Source organism: Mesocricetus auratus, unplaced genomic scaffold (assembly GCF_017639785.1).
Source record: "Mesocricetus auratus isolate SY011 unplaced genomic scaffold, BCM_Maur_2.0 Super-Scaffold_100025, whole genome shotgun sequence".
Lineage (NCBI taxonomy): Eukaryota > Metazoa > Chordata > Mammalia > Rodentia > Cricetidae > Mesocricetus > Mesocricetus auratus.
Window position 1 is genome coordinate 20521817 of NW_024429206.1, and position 25718 is coordinate 20547534.

General features: G+C 43.1%; 1 protein-coding gene across 3 annotated transcripts in view; it reads left to right on the forward strand.

The window, feature by feature from the left end:
- Positions 1-25718, forward strand: part of Rabgef1 (RAB guanine nucleotide exchange factor 1) — a 47508-nt gene that overhangs the window by 13345 nt on the left and 8445 nt on the right. The window contains exons 2-5 of one of the 3 annotated variants that reach the window (XM_013120821.3): positions 3723-3778; positions 5442-5627; positions 8852-9018; positions 18685-18854. In XM_013120821.3, coding sequence (XP_012976275.1) covers positions 5449-5627; positions 8852-9018; positions 18685-18854 — 516 coding nt within the window. In that variant the 5' untranslated portion in view covers positions 3723-3778; positions 5442-5448. Of the gene's footprint in view, positions 1-3722; positions 3779-5424; positions 5628-8851; positions 9019-18684; positions 18855-25718 lie in introns of those variants that run through there. The other 2 variants (XM_013120820.3, XM_005080342.4) reach the window with 2 other exon arrangements.

Below are 25718 nucleotides of genomic sequence, written 5' to 3' on the forward strand. Positions count from 1 at the left end.
GGGAATGGCAGTAAACTAGGGGCTGGGGTGAGAGCTCAGTTGGGAAAGTACCTGGGGAGGTAGACTTGGAATCCCAGCACTGAGGACGTAGAGAAGGAAGGTCCCTGGGGCTCACTGGCCAGTCAGTCTAGTCTAGTTGGTGAATGGGAGACCCTGCTTGGGGGCAGGCAACAGAGTCCTGAGGAATGACACCTGAGGCTGGCTGGCCTCTGGCCTCCATGTGAGCACATGCACACACCACACACGCCACCAAACAGGAGAGTAGGAAGATCTCCCTGTGCCTTCCTCCTGCTTTGAGCCGAGCTTGAGCTTTTCCTGTGTTGCAGGCCCAATGTCTGATGATGGAGGGAAATGGAGAGCTTACTGAGGGTTCAGTGACATCTGAGTTCTTAATTCACTCTCTGTCTCTGTCTCTGTCTCTGTCTCTGTCTCTGTCTCTGTCTCTCTCTCTCTCTCTCACACACACACACACACACACACACACACACACACACACACTCACACTCACTAATGTGGCCTCTGTATCTTTACACTCACATGTCAGTCATGTCTTTTCTCTGCATCCACTCATCTCTGCTCTACTTTTGGTTTCGGGTTATGCCTGACTCCCTTCTGGGGTTCACCTTGTGTCTGCATACCTAAACATTCAGCCAAAGGGTGAGATTTTGCTCAAACCTCTCTGGCCAGTAGAGCTTGGTTCTGAGGGGCAGAACCTGTATATACAGAGGCAACGTGGTGGCTCAAGAAAGCATATGAGGGTCTGAAGTCTGAGTGTATATTTTAGCACACACATAGATCCACTAGTAGGATGGGGGTTTCATCTATTTTGTGTGCGTGGTGTAGTATGTGTTCATGCGAGTGTGTAGATAGGTACACATGTGTGTGGAAGCAAAAGGTCGAAGTAGGGTAGACCACCTTCTTCAATTGCCGTCCTTAATTTCTAAAAGATTTTTTTTATTTGCCAGACGTGCTGGCGCACACCTTTACTTCCAACACTTGGGAGGCAGAGGCAGGCAGATCTTTGAATTGGAGGCCAACCTGGTCTACAGAGCTAGTTCCATGCCATCCAGATCTATATAGTGCAACCCTATATCAAATTTTTAAGTTAACTAATATGGGTGAGTGTGCCTGCCACCACGTATTTATAAAGGTCAGAGGACAACTTTTGGGAGTTGGTTCTTCCTTTCCACCCTGTGGGTCCCAGGGATAGGACTTGGGTTATCAGGCTTGACCTGCTGAGTCATCTCACCAATCCACCTTATGTTTTGAGACAGGGTCTCTCACTGAACTTTGAACCCATCATTTGGGCTAGCCTGACTGGCTAGCAAGTGCTAGGAATCTCCCTGTCTCTGTGTCCAGCACTGAAGTTACAGGTGCATAGCATATTGCCAGTTCAGCTTTGAGGTGATGCTGGGGATTGAACTCAGATCTTTATGCTTGTGCAACAGTTACTTTATCTCCTGAGCCATCTCCCCAGACCCAGTCTTTACAGTTGTTGCTGAATATTGTCTTTATTGTGCTGTAAGTGTTCCATCTTTGTAACAAAACACATGAGATGAGAATTTATAAGAAGGCCAGGCGATGGTGGCGCACGCCTTTAATCCCAGCACTTGGGAGGCAGAGGCAGGCAGATCTCTGTGAGTTCCAGATCAGCCTGGTCTACTGAGCTACACAGAGAAACACTGTCTCGAAAAACGGGAAAACAAAACAAAAAGAACTTATAAGAAGCAAAGGTATGTTTCTTTGTTCATTCCTTCAGACAGGAACTCACTGAGTAGCCGAGGCTGGCTTCATTTCATACCTGCCCTCATTTTAGGGATGACCTTGAGCTCTTGACACCGCTGCTTCCACCTCCGAGGTGCTGAGATCAGGGTTAAGATTACTTCAAAGTTGAACTGCTGAAACTGGTTCCCCAAAACAGCCTGACTTGTTTAAATGGTTTATATTCCTGAATTTATGCTAAGATTTTACGCACACGAATGTGGGCAAACTGCTAGTGCCCGATCTCTGACCTTGTTTTTTTCTGCTCCTAATCTTGTGCTTAGCTACTTTTTGATCCACTGGGGGAAAATAGCTGACATTCAGAATTACTGAGAACAGTAAAGGAAGAACTTTTAAAATTATTTATTTTATTATTGTTACTTTTAATCCCGTGCATGTTTGTGAGTCTGTGTGAAGGTACCCACATACACTAAATTCTTTGTACCTTGGGGTCAGAGTATTCCAGGCTGTGCAGGCATGTGCATGCAAGTGCAGATTCCAGTAAAGCTAAAAGGGGGTGTGAGATCCCCTGGAGCTGGACTTAAGGGCAGCTGTGAACTCTCCAACATGGGTGCTGGGAACCTAATGGGTCCTCTGCAAGAGCAGTAAGATTTCTTAACTACCGATTCAGTTCCTCTGCTGAAACAAAAATGTGTGCAGCTGTGTGAGTTTGGACAAGTAGTTACAGATAGTATAGTAGAAAAATGTAATCTTTTCTGGGTATGAACCCCTTTTCTGTTGCTAGTTTTTAGTAGAGTTTGTATACTTTTGTTCCTTCAGGCATTAGTGTGAATTCAGAGACCCCATCATGCTTGTGGAGGTTAGAAAACAACTTGTGGAATTGGTTAATTCTTTCTACCTTTATGTGGTTTCTTAGTATTGAAATCAGGTCATCAGGCTTTTGCTGAACCATCATACCCACCCCATAGTGGATTCATTTGTACATTCTCCATGTGCCCAGTGTGCTACCTGGGTACCTTTTGGCATAATGGTCACATGTTTGGAGAGGATACCACCCAGATTTGGTTCTTTAAAAATATGCCAATCACCCCCCAACCCCCCAAAGAGCACCAGTAGCTGCCTTCTGGAAGCACAGATCTGAATTCATGAGGAGAGTTTGAGATTGGATCAGTGGGCTTGTCTCAGAGAGAGCCACAGTAGCCGTGTGGCTTCCTCACCCACCAGAGAGGGCATACTCTTGTGAACAGGTGCTTTAATGGGGCTGCTGAGGACAGCCAGCTGTGTGCCAGCCAAGCCATGTTCTCCCTACTTACATGGCTTCCCCTTAGGCTGGAGCTTGATGAGCTGGAGGTGGCTCTGGTGTTGGATGGTTGTCAATATGTTCAATTGATTTTTTTCTTTATTAGGCAAATATCTTCTTGTTAAAAAAGTTCTTATGTGTATGGGTGTTTTGCTTGCATGAATAACTGTGTACCACGTATATAACTGGTGCCCAGGTAGAGTTGCCATGTGGGTGCTGGGAGTGGAACCAAGTCCTCTGGAAGAGCAGCCAGTGCTCTTAACTGCTGAGGCACCACTCCAGCCCTGTCAGATCTTAAAGGGAAGCTCATTCACCATGGGAAAGGAGTGGTAGAAGCAATGTCTGAAACAAAGTGTCCTTAGAATAGATACATCTTTCTTTAAAAAAGCAAAATGGTAGCTAATGGTTCTAGGCCCTTCCTCCCCTCGAGTCCCTCCCACTCATTATTTTCCTTTACTTATTCTTAATAAATCTACCTTTACTCTGCTCAAAAAATTAAAAAAGGAAGTTCTCAGCTGAGTCATGAGCATGATTTGTATGGGAAACAGAGCTCTCACTGAAAGTTTTGTACAGATGTGAGTTTGGACAAGCAGTTGCAGATAGTGTAGTAGAAAAAAATTTGTGATCTTCCCTAGGTGCAAACCCTTTCTGTTACTTGTTTTAGTACAGTTTATATACTTTTCTGTTTTTTTTCTTCTAGTACTGTGGATTGGACACAGGGCCTCCCACATGCTAGACAAGTACTCTACTACTAAGGTAGATCCTCAGCCCTCTCTTTACATTTCTTTTTACCATTTTTAAAATATTCATTATTTTATTCATTCATTTATTTATTTGTGTATGTGTACACATGCCACTGTGTATAGAGGTCAGAGGCCAACTTTAAAAGAGTTGTGTCTGCTTCCTCTTTGTTAGTTCCTTACCCACTGTGCCAGCCTGCCATCCCGTGAACTAAAATATTTTACTGGTGCATGCATGTATGTATGTATGTATGTATGTATGTATGTATGTATGTATGTATTTTGAGGCTAGGTCTCTGTAGCTGTAGCTGTCCTGGAATTCTTTGTGTAGATCAGGGTGGCCTCAAACTCCCAGAGATTCACCTGTCTCTGTCTCCCTATGGCATTATACCTGGCTTTTTTTTAAAAGGTGGGTTCTTGTGGGGGTTCCTGCAAGTGTCATGGCAGGTAGGGAAACAAACCTCAAAGAGATGAAAATAAATACTTAGTTCATCCCGACTTAGTCAGCTAGGCTGGATCAAACTTTGGAAGTCTGATGCCAGGTGTTTTATTGCCAGCATATTTAAACACAGTACAATTTGAGGAAAAGTTTCTTGGTGTAATACAATCCCTGGTGTACAAGGAGGTATAATTATATTGAAACTCAAAGTGCATGCCATTTCCAAGAAGATAGGTTCTAGAGATAGGCTACCTGTACTAGCTTAAGGGCCTAGGGAAGGATCTGGTGTGGTCTTGGTCATACAGGTAGCGTGCACTCTTAAGGTGGCTTTCCTACCAATGTGAAGTGATGTCTCATCATGGTTTTGATTGATTCCAGTTGTTTCTCTCATGTGTTTGCTGGCAATTAAGTATTTATTTTGACATAAGATTTCTGTAAACTAGGTGGGCCTACACCCTGCAATCCTCCTGCCTCAAATTTCTGGAATTAGAGGCATATGCCAACATGCCCCAGTCTTCCTCTGTTAGTTATTTTTGTTTGTTTGCTTGAGACAGGGTCTTACTTTGTATTTCTGGCTGGCCTAGAATTCACAGAGATCTGTCTGCCTCTCTTTTCCAAGTGCTAGGATTAAAGGTGTATGTTGCCATCCCTGCTTGTTGGCCATTACACAAAGTATATTTTATTAATTTTTGTTTGTGTGTAAGCATGTACCACAGCACATGTGAGGAGGCCAGTGAACAACTTTGGGAGTTGTTAGGTTGCTGGTGTCTTTTTATGCTCTGGGTTTCACCTTTTCTGTACAGGTTGGAAATGTCTTCTCCCATTCCTCAGACTGCCCCTTTTTACTCTGTTGTTTGCTGTGCAGATGTTTTAAAGTTTTCTGTCATCCTATTTGTCTGTTTTTTGTTGCTTCTATTACCTGTGCCTTGGTGTGTTGACAAAGTCCTTGCCAGTGTCAGGAAGCTTTTCCTCTAGGAGTCTAAAGCTTTATGCTTAGGTCTTTAATCCAGTATTAGTCTCTTAAGGTGCGCTGTGTATTTTGGGCCGTCAGATTGACTTTCTTCAGTGTGTCTGCTGGAACTTGCCATGCTTAGCTTTGTACTGTCTGCTTTCCCTTCTTTCTCCCCTTATGGCTTAAAGATCTTGGACTCACTCTAATTTTCCTTCATGAGTGTTAGTTATATTTTAGTAGTGTGGTAGTACATTTATTTTCAATGCTTTCTCACTCCTTGGTTATCAGGAAGAAGATGAGTCTGAAGTCCGAACGCCGGGGAATTCATGTGGATCAATCTGAGCTCCTATGCAAGAAAGGATGTGGTTACTACGGCAACCCTGCCTGGCAGGGTTTCTGCTCCAAGTGCTGGAGGGAGGAGTACCACAAGGCCCGGCAGAAGCAGATCCAGGAGGACTGGGAACTGGCAGAAAGGTAAAAGGACCTCTCTGGCTAGGTAGAGGTAGGGTGTGGCTACCGTTGACATAACCAGGTACAAAGTCCTGTCATTGCCCAGCCATGCTTCTCTCTTTTATTAAGAGCTATCAGCAGGTCAGTTCGTCATAAAGAGAGGATTCATTCTTCTTTCTAGTTAACACTTAAAATAAAATTACTTTTAGTGATTTCCTCATTTTGTATTTGTTGATTTTGCATTTGAGTGTGCTGTTCTTACCTCTTTTGAAGGCAAGCATACTTTGTGGTGAAGATGAATTGAGGTCATACATGTGATATGCTGCATACAGGTTTTGGCAAGTGACTCTTTTGTTGTTGTTGTTTTTTGTTTTGTTTTGTTTTGTTTTTGTTTTGAGACAGGGTTTCTCTGTGGCTTTGGAGGCTGTCCTAGGACTAGCTCTGTAGACCAGGCTGGCCTGGAACTCGAGAGATCCACCTGCCTCTGCCTCCCGAGTGCTGGGATTAAAAGCGTGCACCACCACCGCCCGGCAGCAAGTAACTCTTAAGTGTTGCTTTCCTCATTTGTTTGACATAGCCAGCATGGCAGGCTTGTAGCACAGTGATAAACACATAGTAATCAACACCTAGTTAGTTATATACATGGTCCTTGAAATGTGGACATTTAATTTTTCTTTTAAAATGGAATTACTCCGAAGTAGCTGTGTCATCTCCAAATACTAGTATGACAAAAATTAAAAGGTGCTGATGAGTGCAGGGGCTCAGGAAATGCCAGGAGTAAAGCTGATCCTTTGCCTTGACTTCCTGCAGACTTGTGATGCTGTCTCAGCAGAAGATCAAGCCAGACTCTAGCTTTTGCTGCTTTTCCATGTCTGGTCATGGTATTTGTTGAGTAACTGTGCTGTTCACGTTCACATCTGTGATACACTCAGAGAACTGTGCATGAGCTCTATTTCCAGGGCCTGTGGTCATAGCTGCTGAGCTATCTTCTAGCCTAATAAGTTCTTATATAGCTCTTTGCATTAGTGCTAAAGTGCAGGCATAGACAGGTTAGCTTGTTGGGTTTTAAATCTCTCTGGGTTCTCTGCCACACAATGAATTTCAGAATGATAGTTGACTTGCAGAGTCCCTCATCATCTGGGGACTTCAGTATATCCAGCACACAGTCCATCTCATCAGTGGTCCTCCTGTCTCTACCTTCCAAGTGCGGGGGTTACAGGTGTGAGCCTCCAGGCCTGACTAGAAGCCACACTCTATGCCTGTCATTTCCTGTGGGAAACTGTCCTTTCACTGGTTAGACTCCTCCTCATCCTGTAGAGGTGCTCCTCGTGTCACCACGGTAGAACCTTCTCAGACCTTTCTCCTGGTGGAGTTTTTCTGTCCTGTGTTCCAAAAGTACCTTTTCTACTCTGCTCTAGGAACTGTCCTCTGGATAGTGATGTTCCTTACAGCTCTCAATAGGGAAAAGTGCTACCCCACCCCACCCCTAATTTTCAGTGCTGATGATTGAGCGCAGATCTCATGCATGCTGTGTGTGAGCTCTACCTCTGGACTGCATCCATTCCAGCAAGTCCATCCTTCCTTGTTTATGAAAGCGCTCTCTCTCTCTCTCTCTCTCTCTCTCTCTCTCTCTCTCTCTCTGTGTGTGTGTGTGTGTGTGTGTGTGTGTGTGTGTATGTTTCTGTCTCTGTCACCCTCTCTTCCCCCCTCCCTCCCCTTATTTATTGATTGATTGATTGTGGTTTTTTGAGAAAGGGTTTCTCTTATATTTTTGATTGTGAGCCTAGCCTTTAACAACTGAGCTATCCCTCCAGCCCAAGCCCAAGAGAAAGGGTTTCTCTGTGTATGTGTAACAGTCCTGGCTGTCCAGGCTGGCCTTGAACTTACAGAAATCCACTTGCCTCTGCCTCCCAAGTGCTGGGATTAGAGATGTGTAACACTACCAACTGGCCTAGGAAGCTTTTTTTTTTTTTAAGGATTTACTATTTTTTTTAATAGGAATGTTTTGCCTACTTGTATATATGTGTGTAATGTGTGGCTGTGGGGTTTAGAAAAGGTAATTGGATTCCCCAGAACAGGAATTATGGATGGTTGTGAGCCACCATTTGGGGTGCTGGGAATTGAATCTTGGTCCTCTGTAAGAACAAATACTCTAAACTTCTGAACTGTCTCTCCAACACTATTTATTGCCTGGCACCATTGAGAGATTTTTAATCTGTGTGTGTATGTCTCAGTGTGTGTATGCCATATGTGTGGGGACCTGCAAAAGCCAGAAGCAGGAATTAGAGCACCTGAAGCTGGAGTTGCAAGTGAATCTGAGTCCTCTGACATGGGCTGTGGGAACCAAATTCTGGTCCTCTGCAAGAGCAGCAAATGCTATGAACCCCTGAGCCATCTCTCCAGCCTGTTACTTATTTTTTAAATGATATCTATTACATATATATGTGGTATATGTAATATATATATATGAGAGAGAGAGCTGTTTTATTTTTTAATTGTATGTACTTCCGTGTATGTGCATGTGAGATGAAATGCCTGAGGACGCCAGGGGTATCAGATAACCTGTGAGCTGCTCAGTGTGTCAGTGTGAGTACTAGGAATTGCACTCAGGTTCTCTGTAGGGTAGCAAACAGCCAACAGCTTCATAATTAATATAGTGTCTTGTGTGTTATTTGGGAACAGAGACAGCGGTGGGACCCAGGCAGCTGGCGGGAAAGAATACACGGTACACTGTTTCTCTTTTTGTTTTTTTTCAAGATTGGGGTTTATAGCCCTGGATGTCCCGTAACTCATTTTGTAGACCAGGCCAGCCTGGAACTCAGAGCTCTGCCTGACTGTGCCCCCTGAGTGCTGGGATTAAAGTTGTGCACCATCACCGCCCAGCTATAGACCTGTTTCTTAATTTCTTAATATAGTAATTTGAGACAGGGTCTTAGTCTATAACTCAGGCTATGCTCAAACTCGGCAATCTTGCCTCAGTCTCCCAAATGCTGAGATTATAAGTGTAAAACCTGTTTGTTTGTTTTGTTTTTGAGGTACTGGGGATTAAACCCATACATTGAACTTTTCAACAGGTATAGAATTTCATCTTATAGCTGTGTCCTCGAGACCTCAGACCCATTTGGTGTATTTAGCTTCTGTTTATAAAGTTTTTAGATCCTATTCAAGTCATTTAAACAAGATCTCTTAGGCCTTGGGAAAGCTTGGAGAGAATCCAGATGTTTCACAGTCTTCTCCCTGAATTTCAGACTTCAGCGGGAGGAGGAAGAGGCCTTCGCTAGCAGTCAGAGCAGCCAAGGAGCCCAGTCCCTCACGTTCTCCAAGTTCGAGGAGAAGAAAACCAATGAGAAGACCCGCAAGGTCACCACAGTGAAGAAGTTCTTCAGCGCCTCTTCCAGGGCTGGATCCAAAAAGGGTAATTTTCTCTTTTCCTCTTCTGTGACTGAGTAAGTGACAGACCAGATCTACAAGTCAGGTGGACTCAGTCTTTTACATCTCAGGAATTCTCATCCAGATTTAACTCAGAAATTGAGTTTGATGGCCAGACAATACATGAAGTATGCTCTTTGATTCAAAGACACTGTTAGTTTTTTTTACAGAAGCTATTTATTTCACAGGAAAACTAAAGGGACTTGAAATGTGTAGTTCTGTTTATAAAACTCTCCATTCTCCTCCAAACTACTTGTCATTGACTACTTAGTATTTGTTTTGTACCTTTGTTTTTTGGCCTTGTTTTTCTTATGTAATACCCACTCTGTTCACAAGTTATCAGAAGTGGCTCTTTCTGGGTTTGAAAGTCACCTGACAGATTTTTCTCTCTCAAAGCTTATTTCCTATGCTATTAGGAAGCATACAGATAGGAGAAAGCTCATTTGGGGCTCCTGAGTAGAGTAATTCATATTAAGTACTTTCTTGTAGATGGATTTGTATTCATTCATCTATTTTAAATTTTTTATATGTATAGGTATTTTGTTTGTTTATATGTCTGTTTACCACTTTGTGCCTGGTGCCCTAATGGGTGATAGATGCCTTGGAACTAAAGTTACAAATAGGTGTGAGGTGCCATGTGGGTTCTGGGAATCAAACTTGAGTCTTCTGGAAGAGCAGTCGGTGATCTTAACCACTGAGCCATATCTCTAACTTCTCATTCATCTACTCTGTGTGTGTGTGTGGGGGGGGGGGGGGGTGTGGGTGGGTGGGTGGGTGGGTGTAAGTGTGTATCTTTGATTATTCTCTACCTTTTTCTTTTTTCTTTTTCTCTTTTTGGTTTTTTGAGACAGGATTTCTCTGTATAACAGCATTGGCTGTCCTGGAACTCACTATGTAAACCAGGCTGACCTCAAACTCACAGAGATTCCACCTGCCTCTGCCTCCCAAATGCTGGGATTAAAGGTATGCGCCACTACTGTCTGGCTTCCACTTTATTTTTTGAGGCAGAGTCTCTTAACCCAACCTCCCTGATTTTGCTAGACTGGCTGGCCATTAAGTCCCAGAGGTTTTTGTGTCTCTGTTGCCAGGCTTAGGATTACAGGCTTGTGCTACTAAGCTTAGCTTTTGTGTGAATTCTGAGGGCTGAACTGAGATCCTCATGCTCATGCAGCAAAGCACTGTGCTATCTGAGCATTCTCCCCAGATCCTTCATCTACCTTTTTTCTCATTTAAAAAATGTTTTTAATCTTTGTGTGAGTGCAAGTGCTCAAAGTGACAAGAGATCCCTGGAGCTGGAGTTACAGGTGGTTGTGAGCTGTCTGATGTGGGTGCTGGGAACTGAATCATGTTCTCTGGAAGAGCAGTATGTGCTCTTAACCAATGAGGCTCTCTCAGCCCTCAACTGCTTCTTAAAATGGTGGGGGCTGGAGAGCTAGCTTAGTAGAAAGGGCCGTTGTTTTTGTGGAGGACTCCAGTTCTGTGAGGCAGCTGCCTGTAACTGCTGCTCCATGGGAACCAGTACCTTTGGCAAGCTATATGGGCACCTGTATTCATTCACACAGACACACAAATATACAGAATTACAGATAATAAAAATGAATTTAAAATGCTGTAGAAAGAAGATTGTCATTAAAGGCATAGTGATTTGGTACTGGAGAAATGGCTCTTGTTCTAGAGGACCCAGATTTGAGTCCCAGCACCCATGTGGCAGCTGACAGCTGTCTGTAATTCCAGTTCCAGGGAATCCAGTACCCTCTTCTGGCCTCCATAGTCACTGGGCATAGAAATAGTACACAGACACTTATGTAGGCAAAACATCCATACATATAAAATAAAATGAAAACAATAAATAGAAAAAATTTTTAAAAAGCTCAGTTTGTTCTGTCAGTGAGCAGACAGGGTAGTTGAAGAGGCTCAGTGAGGCTGAAAAGACACTGGTTGTGTCTGAGCCTCACAGCCTTAGGCTGTAAGTCTGAAATGGTGAGAGACTGGGAGCCAACATTGATGCTGCTTTCTTAGAGCCTCTGCATGCTTCCAGGACTAAATTGATTGCTTCAAAGCAGAATGAGCAATGATAGCCCCCTTAAGACTCTTTATGGTCTTCCAGATAGAATGATTATTGCTGTTTTCATTTAATATATACATATGTGATTTCTGCATATGCAGGCCTCATATATTCATTTTGTATATAACATAAATGCACATTAAATATAATGTAATATGAAGTATGCCCATATATTGAATGAGATTCCTATTGCTCGTGTATGTGATGCTCATACACTTTTGCTGTCTCTGCTGATGATCTTCAAAAGTCACATTCTAAAAGCCTCTTGTACAGTCAGAGTCCAGTGCAGTGCTGCAAACGTTACAAATAAACGATCCCACACAGTAGAAGCTACAACAAATGACTTTCATTGTAGAAACCCATGTGCAAAGTAGCTTTTACATTTTCATCCTACTTCTAAGAACTTTATCTTTTTGTCTGAAAAAGGAACGAACTCCTTGAAGTCTATTTGCTCAGTGAAGAGCTTCTTGGCTGTTGTCTGGGGATCTTGGTGGGACTCCAGTGACTGACGTGGAGCCAGGAATCACAGTAACTCGCCAAGTTCTTTGTATAAGATATTTGGGCATAGGGGGAAAATATAATCAAAATGTATTATATGAAAAAACAATTTTTTAAACTCAGAGGAGAGAGAGAGATTTGACTGGACCAGCACAGTGGCTCAGTCCATAAAGGCATTTCCTTCCAAGCCTGATGACCTGAGTTTGAGTGATCCCCAGAGCACATGTAGTGGAAGGAAAAAACTGAATCCCAGAAATTGTGCCCTGCAACATGTGCACACCCATACGTAAGTATATGCACGCACATTCATTCACACACTAACAAAATGGCTAAGTAAATGTAATTTCTAAATTTAAAAAGATACTTGGCCGTGTCTTTGAGTTGAGTATGGGAAAGTTGTTCTATTAAATTTAGGAATTCTGTAGCTTTCATAGCAGTGCCAGCAGACATCTCCAGAATATTGGCAAGGAATGATTAATATTCTGTGAACTTACTCTTTATCTGTGAGTTGCCTTGTTGCCTTTCCAGCTTCTAGGTAAATGTCACCAATAGGGAGTTCTACTTTTTTCCTTTGATTTCTATCTTTTACCCACGTCCCCAATACTGGGGATTAAATTGAGGGTCTCATGAGTGCTAGGCAAGGGCTCCATGTGGTACCAGCTGTGTCCCCAGTCCTTGTGTTTTCCAGATAGGATCATCATACTTAAGATTCTCAGGCTGGCCTTGAACTCACTGTGTAGCTTAGGCTTACCTCAAACTGAGTTTTCCTGCCCTCACCTCCTCCTGGAGTAAGAGGCAGGCACAACCACCCTGCCTTTTGCTTTTTTCAGTGTTAGCAGTTTTTGTAGGTAGAAAGCTTCACAACCTTTAAAAATCATCTCTAAGTGAGGGCACGGCTGGCTGTTAGTTCACAGGTTACTCATATAAGTTTGCAGGTGAGCGGTCCACTTGAGCCTGTAGACCTTTGTGTGAGTACACTCAGCTGACACCAGGTGCAGTTTCAACTTACAGCAGGCAACTTAGTTATTCTGTGTCTATTTTACTTTCTCAATATGTGCTCCTGCTGGTTTATTTATGTTAGTAATACAAAAGAAAGCTCTTAAGCCAAGGGATCCTGGTTGCAAACAAAGCACACTCTTCCAAGGGATTTGAAAATTTTGTGTGAGTGTTAAATGTACATGTTTGTGTGGGTCTGTGCATTTGTGTATGAGTGGGTGTGGAGACCATAGGTTGACATTGGGTATCTTCTTTCATTATTCTCCACGCTACTGTTTGAGATAGGGTCTCCCAGTGAACCTGGAGTTCACCAATTTGGACAGACAGTCTGGCAGTAAGCTCCAGTGTCTGCCATCCCATTGCTGGGATTACAGATACAAGACACAGTTCACCTGGCTTTTTTAGTGGGTGCTGGAAATCACACTCAGGTTTACATGATTATGCTACAAATACTTGACCCTTCCAACCTCCTTGGTTGTCTTTATTCTTCATAACCATTCAAATAAAATTAGCAAATGTTTTATTCTCTTCATATATCAAAGATTAAGTTTGATATAACATTTGGTCTGTCCTTTTATCAATCAGACATAGCAGGTGATTGCTTAGTGCTCACTGACTTTTTAGTTGAGTGATTGAGGTGTGATCTCACTGTATTCCCCATGCTGGCTTCCAACTCCTGGGATTAAGTGATCCTGTTGTCTTGGCATGCTGACATACTTGTGCCCTCTTTGGTATTATTACTGTTTATGTGTATGAGTATGTGCATGTGAGTGCCATGCCCAAGGAGGCCAGAAGAGGGCATTGCGTCCACTGGAGTTGTAGTTGTGGGTGGTTGTGAACCATTCAACATGGGTGCTGGGAATTAAACTGCGTCTTCTGGAAGAGCAGTATGTACTCTTAGCCACTAATCCATCTTTTGAGCCCCTCCGGGTCTCATTTAGGTAGACATAAACAGATGCTGCAGTAATAACAGGGTGGTACAGTGTAGTTATTAAGAACCTGCCTGGGCTTGGGATTCCAATCTGGTTTCAAATCCTAGTTCTTCCTTTTACTAGCACGTGACAGGTAAGTCACACGTTCTCTAAGACTCATATGTAAGGTGATATAATATTACCCACCTTGTGAAATTGTTAAGAATTAGTGATTGCTGGGCAGTGGTGGTACACTCAGGAGGCAGAGGCAGGCACATCTCTGTGAGTTCCAGGACAGCCAGGGCTATACGGAGAGACCCTGTCTACAAGCACAAAAACAAACAAACAAGAATTAGTGAGTGATTAGTGAGCATGGTACCTGCCCCATTAAACACTCCTTGAGTGAGAGCTGAAGCACTCCCTTCTCTCCTTGCAGCACAGGCTTCCTTAACTGGAAAGCCTGGCTTGAGAATCCTGTTTGACTGGATGGGCTTGAATTGCAAATTGTGTTTCTGTTTGAGAAGCCCTAGGTGAGTGTGAGTTGATGTGCGAGCTCTGGCTGCTTGGCCCTAGCAGACACTACAGCTGTGATGTGGCTAGATTGTTCTTTTCCATCTCCTTTCTTCTTGTTTGTTTTGTTGAAAGCGTTTTGTGTTGTCTGGAGAGCACTGATAGAACCAACCCCATCTTCTAGCACTGAGCTCTACTCCAGCCCCCTCCGACTACATTTTAAAGGGGGATTTGAAGTAGGCTGGATTTTTTAGACAAGATCTCACTTTGTTGTCCAGGATGTCCTTGAACCTCCAACAGTCCTCCTGCTTCAGCCTTGAATGTGCTCAGATTATAGGTATGAACCAGCCTGCTCAGCTGAGGACTTTTTCCCTTTTTTTTTAATCAGAAGTGTTTGTTGGAAAGGAGTGTACATAAGTGAAACTGTGAAGGAGATGACTGGGCTTCTGCCTTTGACCCTGAAGCTCTCAGTCCCTAGGAAGTCTGAGGGCTTGGCATTCCTTGTGGGTCTGTTTGGGCCTCTGGGTAAGAGAATGTAGGGAAGGAAGCATCTGCTCTGGAGTCAGACCTTCAGACTCTAGTTCAGTTCTGCCCTTAACCACGGAGCAACTGAAAAACATTCACCTTTCTAAACACCACCGAGCCTTGGCTGCTTGTCAGCTATAGGGATACTGCCTGGTGTACGTGAGGGTTGCACAGTGGTCTTGTAGAAGCACTTAGCATATGGCAGTACTCACTGTAAGCCGTTACCATTATTATCTTTTCACATGGAATATAAGCTCAGTTTCTGTTGTAGAGCATTCTATAAATTTTAGTTTAGTCATATGTTTCCATGGTATTGCACATATATTGTGGGTTTTAAGAAAATGTTTTATCACAGACACACACACACACAGGAGAGAGAGAGTGAATGAGTGTGTATGTGTGTGTAGGCCATGGTGAGTATGTGGTGGTCAGAGGACAATGTGTGGGCTCCAAACTCATGTTGTCAGGCCTGGGAGGCTTGTCCTTTACCTGCTGAGCCATCCTGCTAGCCCAAGTGTTGTGTTCCTATTGCTTTCTCTTTCCTCCTGCCTTGCTAGTCACTCAGAGTGGAGGATTGAACTCTCCAGTTGTGAATTTGCTTCTCACTCCTTACATTTCTTTTTCCTTTTTCTGCGTTTGAAGCTGTGTTATTAAATATGTGGTAAGGACTGCTGTGTCTTGGAGAGCTGACTTTTCATTGTGGAAAGTCCTTCTTGGTGGTTGGGAGGAAGCGCTTTTTGATTATTTGACTATCCTTTTCCTATTTTTAGTGTCCCAATTCAGCCTTTTTGTTGTTGTTGTGACATGGGGTCTCACTTTGTAGCCAGGCTGGCCTGGCATCCACATTCCTCTTGCCTCACCCCTCTGAGTGTTGGGATTATTATGCAGCTTTCATGCCCAGCAGGACATGTGGGTTTTAACTTTGGCAGTCATTACTAAGCATCCCCCTCTTAAAGTTCTGTCTCTTGCATCCCACCTGCATAGTTTAAGAGGCTATTACATTCTTGTCAGGATCAGATTTCAGATTTTGTCTTAGGGTTTCTATTGCTATGACATGACGAGACATCGTGACCAAGGCAACTCTTATCAAGAAGACATTTAATTGAGGCTTGCCTACAGTTCAGAGGCTCAGGCCATTACCCTCATGGTGAGAGAGAGCATAGCTGCACACAGGCAGTTATGGTGCTGGAGCAGTAGCTGAGGACTTCACATCCTGATTCACAGGTAGCAGGCAGGGAAAGAGCCACTGAGCCTGGCGTGGTCTTTGAAAACTCAAAGTCCACCCCCCGGTGACACACTTACTCCTACAAGACCACACCTTCTAGTTCTTCAAAACTTCTCAAGTAGTTCACCAACTGGGAACTAGGTATGCAAAAATATGAGCCTGTAGGAGCAAGTCTTATTCAAGCCACCATAGATTTTTATTATTACTAAATTGCTAAAATAACTTTTTTTTTTTGAGACAGGGTTTTTCTCTAGCTTTGGAGCCTGTCCTGGAACTTGTTTTGTAGACCAGGCTGGCCCCAAACTCACAGAGATCCGCTTCAAGAACAGGGATTAAAGGTGTGTGCCCACCACCCAGCAAATTAACTTTTTGAATGGCATCTTCTTGTGGTTTTAATTTATACATTTGTCATTCTTGAAGTGTTTATCTTACCTGTTAAGATTATTGGTCTTGCCGGGCGTTGGTGGCGCACGCCTTTAATCCCAGCACTCGGGAGGCAGAGGCAGGCAGATCTCTGTGAGTTCGAGGCCAGCCTGGTCTACAGAGTGAGTTCCAGGACAGCCTCCAAAACAATACAGAGAAACCCTGTCTCGAAAAACCAAAAAAAAAAAAAAAAAAAAAAAAAAAAAGATTATTGGTCTTGGGGACTGGAGAGATAACTCAGTATTCACATGGTAGCCTGCAACTACCTATAATGGGATCTGATACCCTCTTCTGTTGTGCAGACCCACATTTAGACAAAGCAGCCATATGCATAAAATACAAAAATAATCCTGTCTGTCTACCTACTTACCTATCTAGTTTTGTGAGGGGTGTGGTGTGTTCCCATGTGTGGAGGTCAGAGGTTTTCTCCTAAATAATGTGGAACTAGGCATGGTATCCCATGCCTTTCTTTAGTCCCAGAATTTAGGAGGTTGAGGCAGATGGATCCCTGTGAGCCCAAGGTGAGCCTGGCCTGCTTATTGAGTTCCAGGCCAGCCAGAGCTACATAGTGAGACCCTGCCTCAAAAACAGACCAATAAAATAATGGTGTGAAGTTGATCAATTTAGTACCTTTTGGTTTCTCTTTCTTGGGTGGCGTGGTGGTACACACTTGTAGTTCTAGCACTTAGGAAGCTAAGGCAGGAGGATCCTGTTTCTAAAGGAAAACACAAAGAAAGCCTTTTACTTAATGTGTGCTGGGGAATGTGTGTGAGAGTATAGAATCTTGCTGTAAAAGCTCAAGCTGGTATCAAATGCACTGTGCAATCCAGGCTGACCTAGGACTTGATCCTCCTGCCTCAACCGTCTGAGTGCTTAGGGTTACAGGCTTGTATACGTTTCTATTGTGAGCAGTGTGACTTGCAAACTGAATGGTGGGGAAATAAATTGGCCTTGTCCTTTTGGCAGGTGAAAGGTCATTTGGAAGGTTCCCTAATGCTGTGTGTTATCTGATGCCTTTGTGCTCCCATTGATGGTTGCTGTGGTTGGTGATTTTTTTTTTTGACAGACTCAGGTGATCATAAAGAAAGTTGTTCAAAAAAGGGTACCTTTGGGGCTGGAGAGATGGCTCAGAGGTTAAGAGCACTGGCTGCTCTTCCAGAGGTCCTGAGTTCAATTCCCAGCAACCACATGGTGACTCACAACCATCTCTAATGAGATCTGATGCCTTCTTCTGTCATGCAGGCACACATGCAGGAGAGAGAACACTGTTTACATGATAAATAAAAATCTTTAAAAAGGGGGGAGGTACCATTTCAATATTAGTGATTAAGGATATACCTCAAAGTATTTCGTATTTTGGCTAAAAGAGTGCTAAGGAGCAGCTTCTATTGAATATCTTTAATTTGTTTTCTGTTGGTTTAAAAAATGTATTAGCCGAATGCGTGTCTGTGAGCCTGTGGAGATAACATTACAACGCTGTGGAGCTTTTTCCTTCCACTTTATGTGGGCTCTAGAGGTAAATACATCTCTAGGCCTCTGTGGCAAGCACTGTTCCTCTTACTGGCCCATGGTTAGTTGTTTTCATTGTTTCTGTTTTATTTGGGTGGGGGTGGCTGTGTGCTAGTACTTTCCCACTGCTCTCAGTGGTCATCTCTGTGGAACTCGTGACTTCAGGAAGCACAGGTCCCCTTCACTTCTTACCGTATAGCAGTGTCTTGCCTTCCTACACTTGCAACTCACTTTAAGTGGTAGCCCAAATTTGAGAGTTTTTGTTATTACTTGATTTGCTTTTTCTATTTGTTTGTTTATTTTCTGGATCTCACTGTGTAGCTCTGGCAGGTCTAGAACTCACTATGCAGACCAGACTGGCCTCAACTTAGAGATCTGCCTATCTCTGCCTCTGCTGGGTTTAAAGGTTGTTGCCACCGTGCCTGACATTATATTTGTATTTTTAAGAATAGTTATGCCCTAATTCAGTTGTTGAGCACAGAGAATAATCAGGAGTCATTCTGTGTGAATTTAGGTCACCAGGCTTGGTAACTAGCTCTTTTTTCTGTTGATCTACCTGGTCATCCTGTAGTTTTTGAGACAGGGTCTCGTGTAGCCCAGGCTGAGTACAAACTGATTAGGTAATTGAGGATGACCTTGAGCTGACCTGGATCCTCTTGCCTCCGCTTCCCAAGGGTTATACTTGTGTACCACCATACCTAGTTTATGATTGCTGGGGCTGGAGCCAAGGGGCTTGCAGAAGCCAGGCAAGCACTCTGCCAGCTGAGCCATGTTTCCAGCCCAGCTGAATGTGTCTCAGATCGTGTAGTTTTAGCTACTTATAATTCCAGATTGTCCTCACTTTAAGGATATTCATCCAAATGTTTAAATATAAAGTGATATAAATTTAATTTTAATTAAACATAATTCCAGTAATCTTGATAGCTACATAGATTAATTCCATATATCAGTCTTCTGGGTAACAAAACTTACTATGTTTAATTTTCTCAGCAGAAATTCAGGAAGCCAAAGCTCCCAGTCCCTCCATAAACCGGCAAACCAGCATTGAGACGGATCGAGTGACTAAAGAGTTCATAGACTTTCTCAAGACCTTCCACAAGACAGGCCAAGAAATCTATAAACAGACGAAGATGTTTTTGGAAGCAATGCATTACAAAAGGGTAGGCTAAGACTAACCACTTGGAAACAAGAGCTGTGGTTTTAGGGAGGGTTAGAGATAACTGTAATCTTGTCATTTTATACCTGAGAAGAACAAGATGATATTTACCTAAGACAAGCCTTTTACCTCAGCTAACACCTGACTCTCAGTCTAGTACTTTTCCACCGTGTTCTGGTCCTCTCTTGGAACTTTTGAAGTTAAGAGAGTTACCTTGTAATAGAGTAGCCTACCTCTGTAGACCAGGCTAGCCCTGAACTCCCAAGTGCTGGAATTAAAGGCATGGACTACCCAGCTCAACTCTTTTTAAAAAAGTTTTATTTATTGTGTATACAGTGTTCTGTCTGCATGTATGCCTACATGCCAGAAGAGGGTACCAGATCTTACTGTAGATAGTTGCGAGCCACCATGTAATTGCTGGGAATTGAACTCAGGACCTCTGGAAGAGTGACTAGTGCTCTTAACCTCTGAGTCACCTCTCCAGCCCCTTTAGTTCAACTCTTAGGCCTGAAGTAGGCCTTGTTATTACTTGTTTTACTTTTTGTATATGGATTGCTCCTTTTTTCCCCTTTAATTCCCAGATTGAGACAGGGTCTCACAGTTATAGTCCTGGATGGCTCACTATATATATACCTGGCTGACCTTGAACTCACAGAGATCCTCCTGCCTGTGCCTCCTAGGATTAAAGGTGTTCACCACCATGCCTGGAGTGTTAGATTTTGAATGTTCTTCTCCATGTTCATTTACAGAAAAAAAAGATAAGTGTAGACATTGACAACTACAGTTTCAGTCCTTCTGTTTTGTAGATGGAGGGCACTGGAAACCAAAGAGTGTAAGTGAACTGTCAGGTCCCCCGCTAGGGCTTTCACCAGTGGTGGGCTAGAGCTGTGGGCTCCACATGCATCTCACTGTAGCCCAGGTTGTGTTTCAGCTCCCCACCTCCTTGGCCTTCACAGTGCTGGCATTATAGGAACATACCACCATGCCTGGGAGGGGACTTGTTTCGTGGGGTTTTGAGGTGTGGTCTCACTATATAGTCCAGATCTGTATCAGACTTGCCATGTGGCTGAGACTGGCCCTGAACTTGTGATCCCCCTTCCTCAGCCTCTGGAATGCTGCTGCCATTTGTAGGTGTTGTGTGCCACCATGCTCATTCACACCTTTCTTATCTGTAATTTCAGTTTCCATAATTCATAAGACTACTTGTAAATAAAGATGAAGTCCTTTCACCTTCCTACAACTCATCCAGGTCTGAAGTCTTCTGTGAGGTGAAAAGAGCTCACAGAGAAGGGAACGGTCATCAGGAAGCATAGCTGCTTAACTGTGCCCCTCCTCCAGGCATCTCCAACCTAATAAGTGATAGGTTTGTGTCCCGCATTTCCAAGTGTTCCTAAGGTTCAATTCTCGAAGGGGAAGCTTTCCTTCTTGCTTTTCAGGGGTGTCATGATCCCGTGTTAGCAAGAGTTCAAGCAAGCTACTACTGGTGTTAGTGTATGGGTTGAGAGGGGGAGGAGGAAGGGGTGGGTGGGAGCAATGATAAGCTTCTTTAATGTGTAAAAAGTGAGGTTTGAGGGTTTTTTGTTCTTGGGCTAGAATGGTCAAGAGGATATCTCTACTGAATTTGCATTTAAGCTGCAGTATGTACAGAATATAAACTGTGTTTATATTGTATTTACAGAAGTGCTGTTCAACTTGGGTTTCTTTTCCTTGTTCTGTAATCATTTAATTGACCTTTTAGTGAGTCCGTGAAAATAGACAAGCCTGGTGTGGTAATGCACGCTTTTAATAACAACATTCTGGAGATCTTAGTGAGTTTAAGGATAGTGTAGTCTACATAGTGAGTTTCAGGCCAGCCAAGGCTGCACAGTGAGACCCTGTCTCAAATAAATAAATACATAGAAAAAAATAAGCAACTGTTACAGATGCCACCATGCTGTGTGTTCAGGGCATCACTAATTGATACTGGAGACCCCTATAAGCCTCAAATTCCTCCTGTCTTAAAAACTACTGTGCAACTAAGTTTCCATTTTGCACTAGCACCAACTGTTTTGTGGTAAGTATCCCCATTCTTACTAGTGTGTCCTGTGTATCTTTGTGCCTAGCATTATGGACCCATACCTGATACATTTTTGTGTACAGATGAATTTTTTAAATTACATATATTTGTTTATTTGAGTGTTTGTGTGTATGCTGTGTATAGGCGTGCATGTATGGAGGGCAGAGAGCAACTGTTTCCTCTTTCTACCACGTAGGTCCCAGGGAATCAAACTTAGGCCCCTAGGCTTGGCAGCAAGTGCCTTTGTCCACTGAGCCCCCTCACCACGTGTTGAAGGAATCCCTACTGGCCTTTGACTCCAATTTATAAAATTTATTATTTATGCCTGAACTCACATACTCTAGCTTTAAGACACTAATCAGATTTATTAAGTACAACATAGGGGACAGTTCCTGGAGATTTCAAAATGTACTGTAGATTAAGGTCCATTCTGTATTGAGTTCTTCAAATGTGCTTACAAGCCTTTACCCCACTTAAGCTTTCTTGATATTGCTCTAAGGGCCTACTGAGCATGAAAACTAACCCTTATCTGTAGAAACAGCCCCGCTGGCCATTGATATAGACTGATCTTTGTTCCTATTGCATTGCACAGATTCTTTCCCCAAATGCTGGTGTAGAACAATGATGCACTCTTGCTGTGTCTGATTCTGCATCATTCCTGTTTTCTCCAGTTCTAGTTGATGCCAGGGCTGGGCGTTGGTGGCGCACGCCTTTAATCCCAGCACTTGGGAGGCAGAGGCAGGCGGATCTCTGAGTTCAAGGCCAGCCTGGTCTACAGAGCTAGTTCCAGGACAGTCTCCAAAACAATACAGAGAAACCCTGTCTCGAAAAACTAAAAAAAAAAAGTTGATGCCAGAATTAAACAACCTGTTCTGTGTGGGGGCCTGGATTGTTTTCAGGACTGCATTAAATGTCTTTCCCAGACATTTGATCTTTGTTAGGAAATACTTAATTTGCATTTAGGCTTTAAAAAAAATCCCTAAACATTATACCTTTTTGCCTAAAATGTCAGCACTTCTTATTTCAGACCCACTACAATATTGTAACATAAAATTTATGGCCCAACAAAATTTTCTTGCTGATATTTTCTAAAGCTTTTTAATTTTACCTCCATATTTAAAAGCAGAGTTAGTTTTTAAAGATATTTTGAAATAGATTTTAAGCTCAATGGTTAAGGGGTTCCAGAAGAAAGATACACCCCAGTGTGTGTGTGTGGGGGCCTCTTCTAAGAGAGTCACTCCTTTTTCTCCTTTAAGATTTTTTTTTAAGTGAGTATTTGCACAAGGCCAGGAGTGGGCTTTGAATTCCCTGGTGCATGAGTTATAGGCAGTTGTGAGCAGCCATGTGGATGCTAGGAACAGAACTCAAATCCTCTGCAAGAGCAGTAAGTACTTTTACATTCAGAGCCATCTTTCCAGTACCCCTCTTTTCTTTTTAACTGTATTATTACCTGCTGGGTTCTCTTTCATTTTAGGCAGGGTCTTGCTGTGTAGCTCACACTGGCCTTGAATTTGTACTCCCCTGTGTACTGAGGTTATAACTGTCTCACCACGTCTGGTTCTGTGATTAGCTACCTGATTTAATACATAATATTGAATGTCTTCATAGTCTTTAGAATGATATGCTTCCATTGCAATGAGAAAAGCATTTACATAAGTAACGTTTTTGTTTGTTTGTTTGTTTGGTTTTTTCCCGAGGCAGGGTTTCTCTGAATTGCTTTGGATCCTGTCCTGGAATTCACTCTGTAGACCAGGTTGGCCTCGAACTCACAGAGATCCCTTTGCCTCTGCCTCTGCCTTCTGAGTGCTGGAATTAAAGGCTCCATAATTAACATTCTTATATGAATCACTTCTGTAATCTTCAACACTTGGGAGATCTAGATCACCAAGCTTGAAGCCAGCCTGAACTATAAGAGTCAGCCTGAGCCACAGAATGAAACTCTGTCTCAAAAAAAACCAATCACAAAAATATTTGAAAGTTAAGAAAACAAAGGAGAGAGTCTGAGAATATAGTTCAGTGGTAGAAAGCCTGCCTAGAATACAATCCTAGTACTGTGAACAGGAACTGGAGAAGGCCTGCCAGGCAAACCTAACCCAGCCCTCAGAAGGCGGACACTGGCAGATCTCTGAGTTCAAGGCCAGCCTACTCTACACAGTGAGTTCCAGAACAGCCTGTGCTATACAGAGAAACCCTGTCTTGAAAATAAGATAAAAGAAGAAGGGGCCATGTGTGTGACTCAGTGGAGAAAGTTCTGAATTCAGCCTCCAGGTGAATAAAGAAAAAAGGCAAAAGAGAAGACAATGGAGGAGAGTTACAAAAGGAGCTAAAATGTACAATGCTTGGTTCCTGTATCCTTTTTTGGGTTTTTCAAGACAAAGTTTCTCTGTGTAGCCTTGACCTGTTTTGGAACTCACTCTGTAGACCAGATTGGCTTCAAACTCACAGAGATCCACCTGCCTCTGCCCCCCACTGGGATTAGAGGTGTATTCCACCACAGCCAGGCTTCTTTGTCCTTATTTGTATAAAATTACTTGAATAAAACAATCTTATTGTAAAGGGTTGTCTCAAGATGCCTCATTCATCAGGAGGAAATCATTCCTGTTCTTTCTGAGGACCTAAAAGTTTGTTCCCAACATCCTTGTTGGGGCGTTCACAACTGCTAGTAACTCTAACCCCAGAGGATCCATTCCCCTCTTCTAACCTCTGCTAGCTCTACACTCATGCACATTCCCCTCCATACACCCATTTATACACATAATTAAAAATGAAATGTTAAGAAAAGTAGTATTACTATAAGACTCAAGCTTCAGTTAGGTAGAATAATGGCTGTGGGTTCAAGGATATACGTGGTCACCTGTGTAGTGCAGCATCTATAACTTTATTTTATTTTATTACATTATGTATGTGGGTATTTTGCCTGCATGTTTATCTATGTACCTAGTTCATGCAGGGCCCACTGAGGTCAGAAGAGGGAGGGCATTGGATCCTCTGGACCCGGGTTTAGAGACAGTTGTGAGCTGCCATATGAGTGCTGGGAATCGAACCTGGGTCCTCTGGAAGAGCAACAACTGCTCTTAACTACTGAGCCATCTTTCCAGTCCTTCAAGAGTAATTTTAAAGCATGGTGGAAAGTTGGGCATTGTGGTACATGCCTTTAATCTCAGTACTCAAGAGATAGAGGCAGGTAGATTGCATCTCTGAGTTATAGGCTAGGCTGGTCTACATAATGAGTTCAAAGCCAACCAGAGTTGTATAGTGAGACCTGAGGGAGGAGGTGCATGGGAGAACCAGAGAGACACTAATCTCTCCCATTCTGACTAGAAAACCTTGTTATCTAATTTAATGAGGCCCATGGCTTGCTCAAGAGTTGTTTTCGTCAAGTCTGTTTGTATGAAAACATGTTTAAAACATGCTATTAGGCTGGGTGCATTGATGTAAGCCTGTACTTTAAGCACTTGGGAAGCCAAGGTGGGAGGATTAGTTGAAGCCCACAAATTTGAGACCAGCTTGGATAGAACAATGAGAGCCTGTCTCAAAACCCAAATCAAGCTGAGTATGGTGACATATGGCTATAACCCCAGCACTTAGAAGGCAAACGACAATGAGCTAGAGAATGTCCTGGGCTATACCGTGAGATGTAGAGCAGCTTGGACCACAGAGTGAGACCACGTCTCAGGCAAAAGTAACCAAACAGGCACCCAGTATTATACACACATAAATACAGAAGGCTTGGGGAGGGCTTATTGCTGTTCCAGCTGTTTGGAGTCTGCACTTACTAAATGTTAAAAATACAGCACCCGGGAGGCAGGGTCAGTGAGTTCAAGACCAGCCTGGTCTATAGAGTGAATTCCAGGACAGCCAAGGTTACACAGAGAAACTCTGTCACAAAAAAACCAAACCAAAACAAAAACAAAAGGTTAAAAAAAAAATAGGTCCTTTTTTTTTTTTTGCCTGTTCTGAAAGAACAGCCTGCTCTTTCTTGAAAGGGTTAATCCTCTGTCTACATGATCACCACCCCAGTGTACATTGACTTTAGTCTGTTCACAGTGCAGTAAAACCCAAGATTGTTTTTTAACTGAACTAATTTCCTGAGTTTCTCCATGGAGGTCTTTCTTCCTCTTGCTTGATTTGTCTCTGCTCTTTGAGAAGGGGCTCATGTAACCTCACACTTGGACAGCCAGAGACGATCCTGAACCTGTGTTCGTCCTGCCTTCACCTCATTGCTCAATTCAGAGCTTCTTTGTGTAGCCCTGGCTGTCCTGGAACTAGCTTTATAGATCAGGCTGGCCTCAAACTCACAGAGATTCACCTGCCTTTATTATTTTTCTTAATTAAGTTCTCGTTTTATGTGTATAGGTGTCGAGACTACATGTAATACTGTGCACCACTCGATTTCCCTGTGTCGGCAGAGGTCAGAAGGAGGGCAGTGGATTCCCTGGAACTAGATAATTGCAGATGATTGGGAACTAAACCCTGGTCCTCTGTAAGAGCAGCCAGTGCTCTTAACCACTGAGCAGTCTCTCTAGATCCCTTAATTCGGGTCTCAAAACACAATTTCTATAGGGCTGGAGAGCTGGCTCAGTGGATAGGAATACTTACTGTTCTTGTAGACCACTCAGGTTCAGTGCTGAGCACTCATGGCTTGGCTGTTTATCACAGATGGTGGACCTGACACCAGCTTCTGACCTCTGAGGGCACCAAGCATGCATGTGGTGTGTATGCATATTTGTAGGCAAAGACACACATAAATCTTTAAAAAACAAAACCTATATGAGCAGCTGCTTTGTGATCCTATTTTCCTTACTAAGGAAG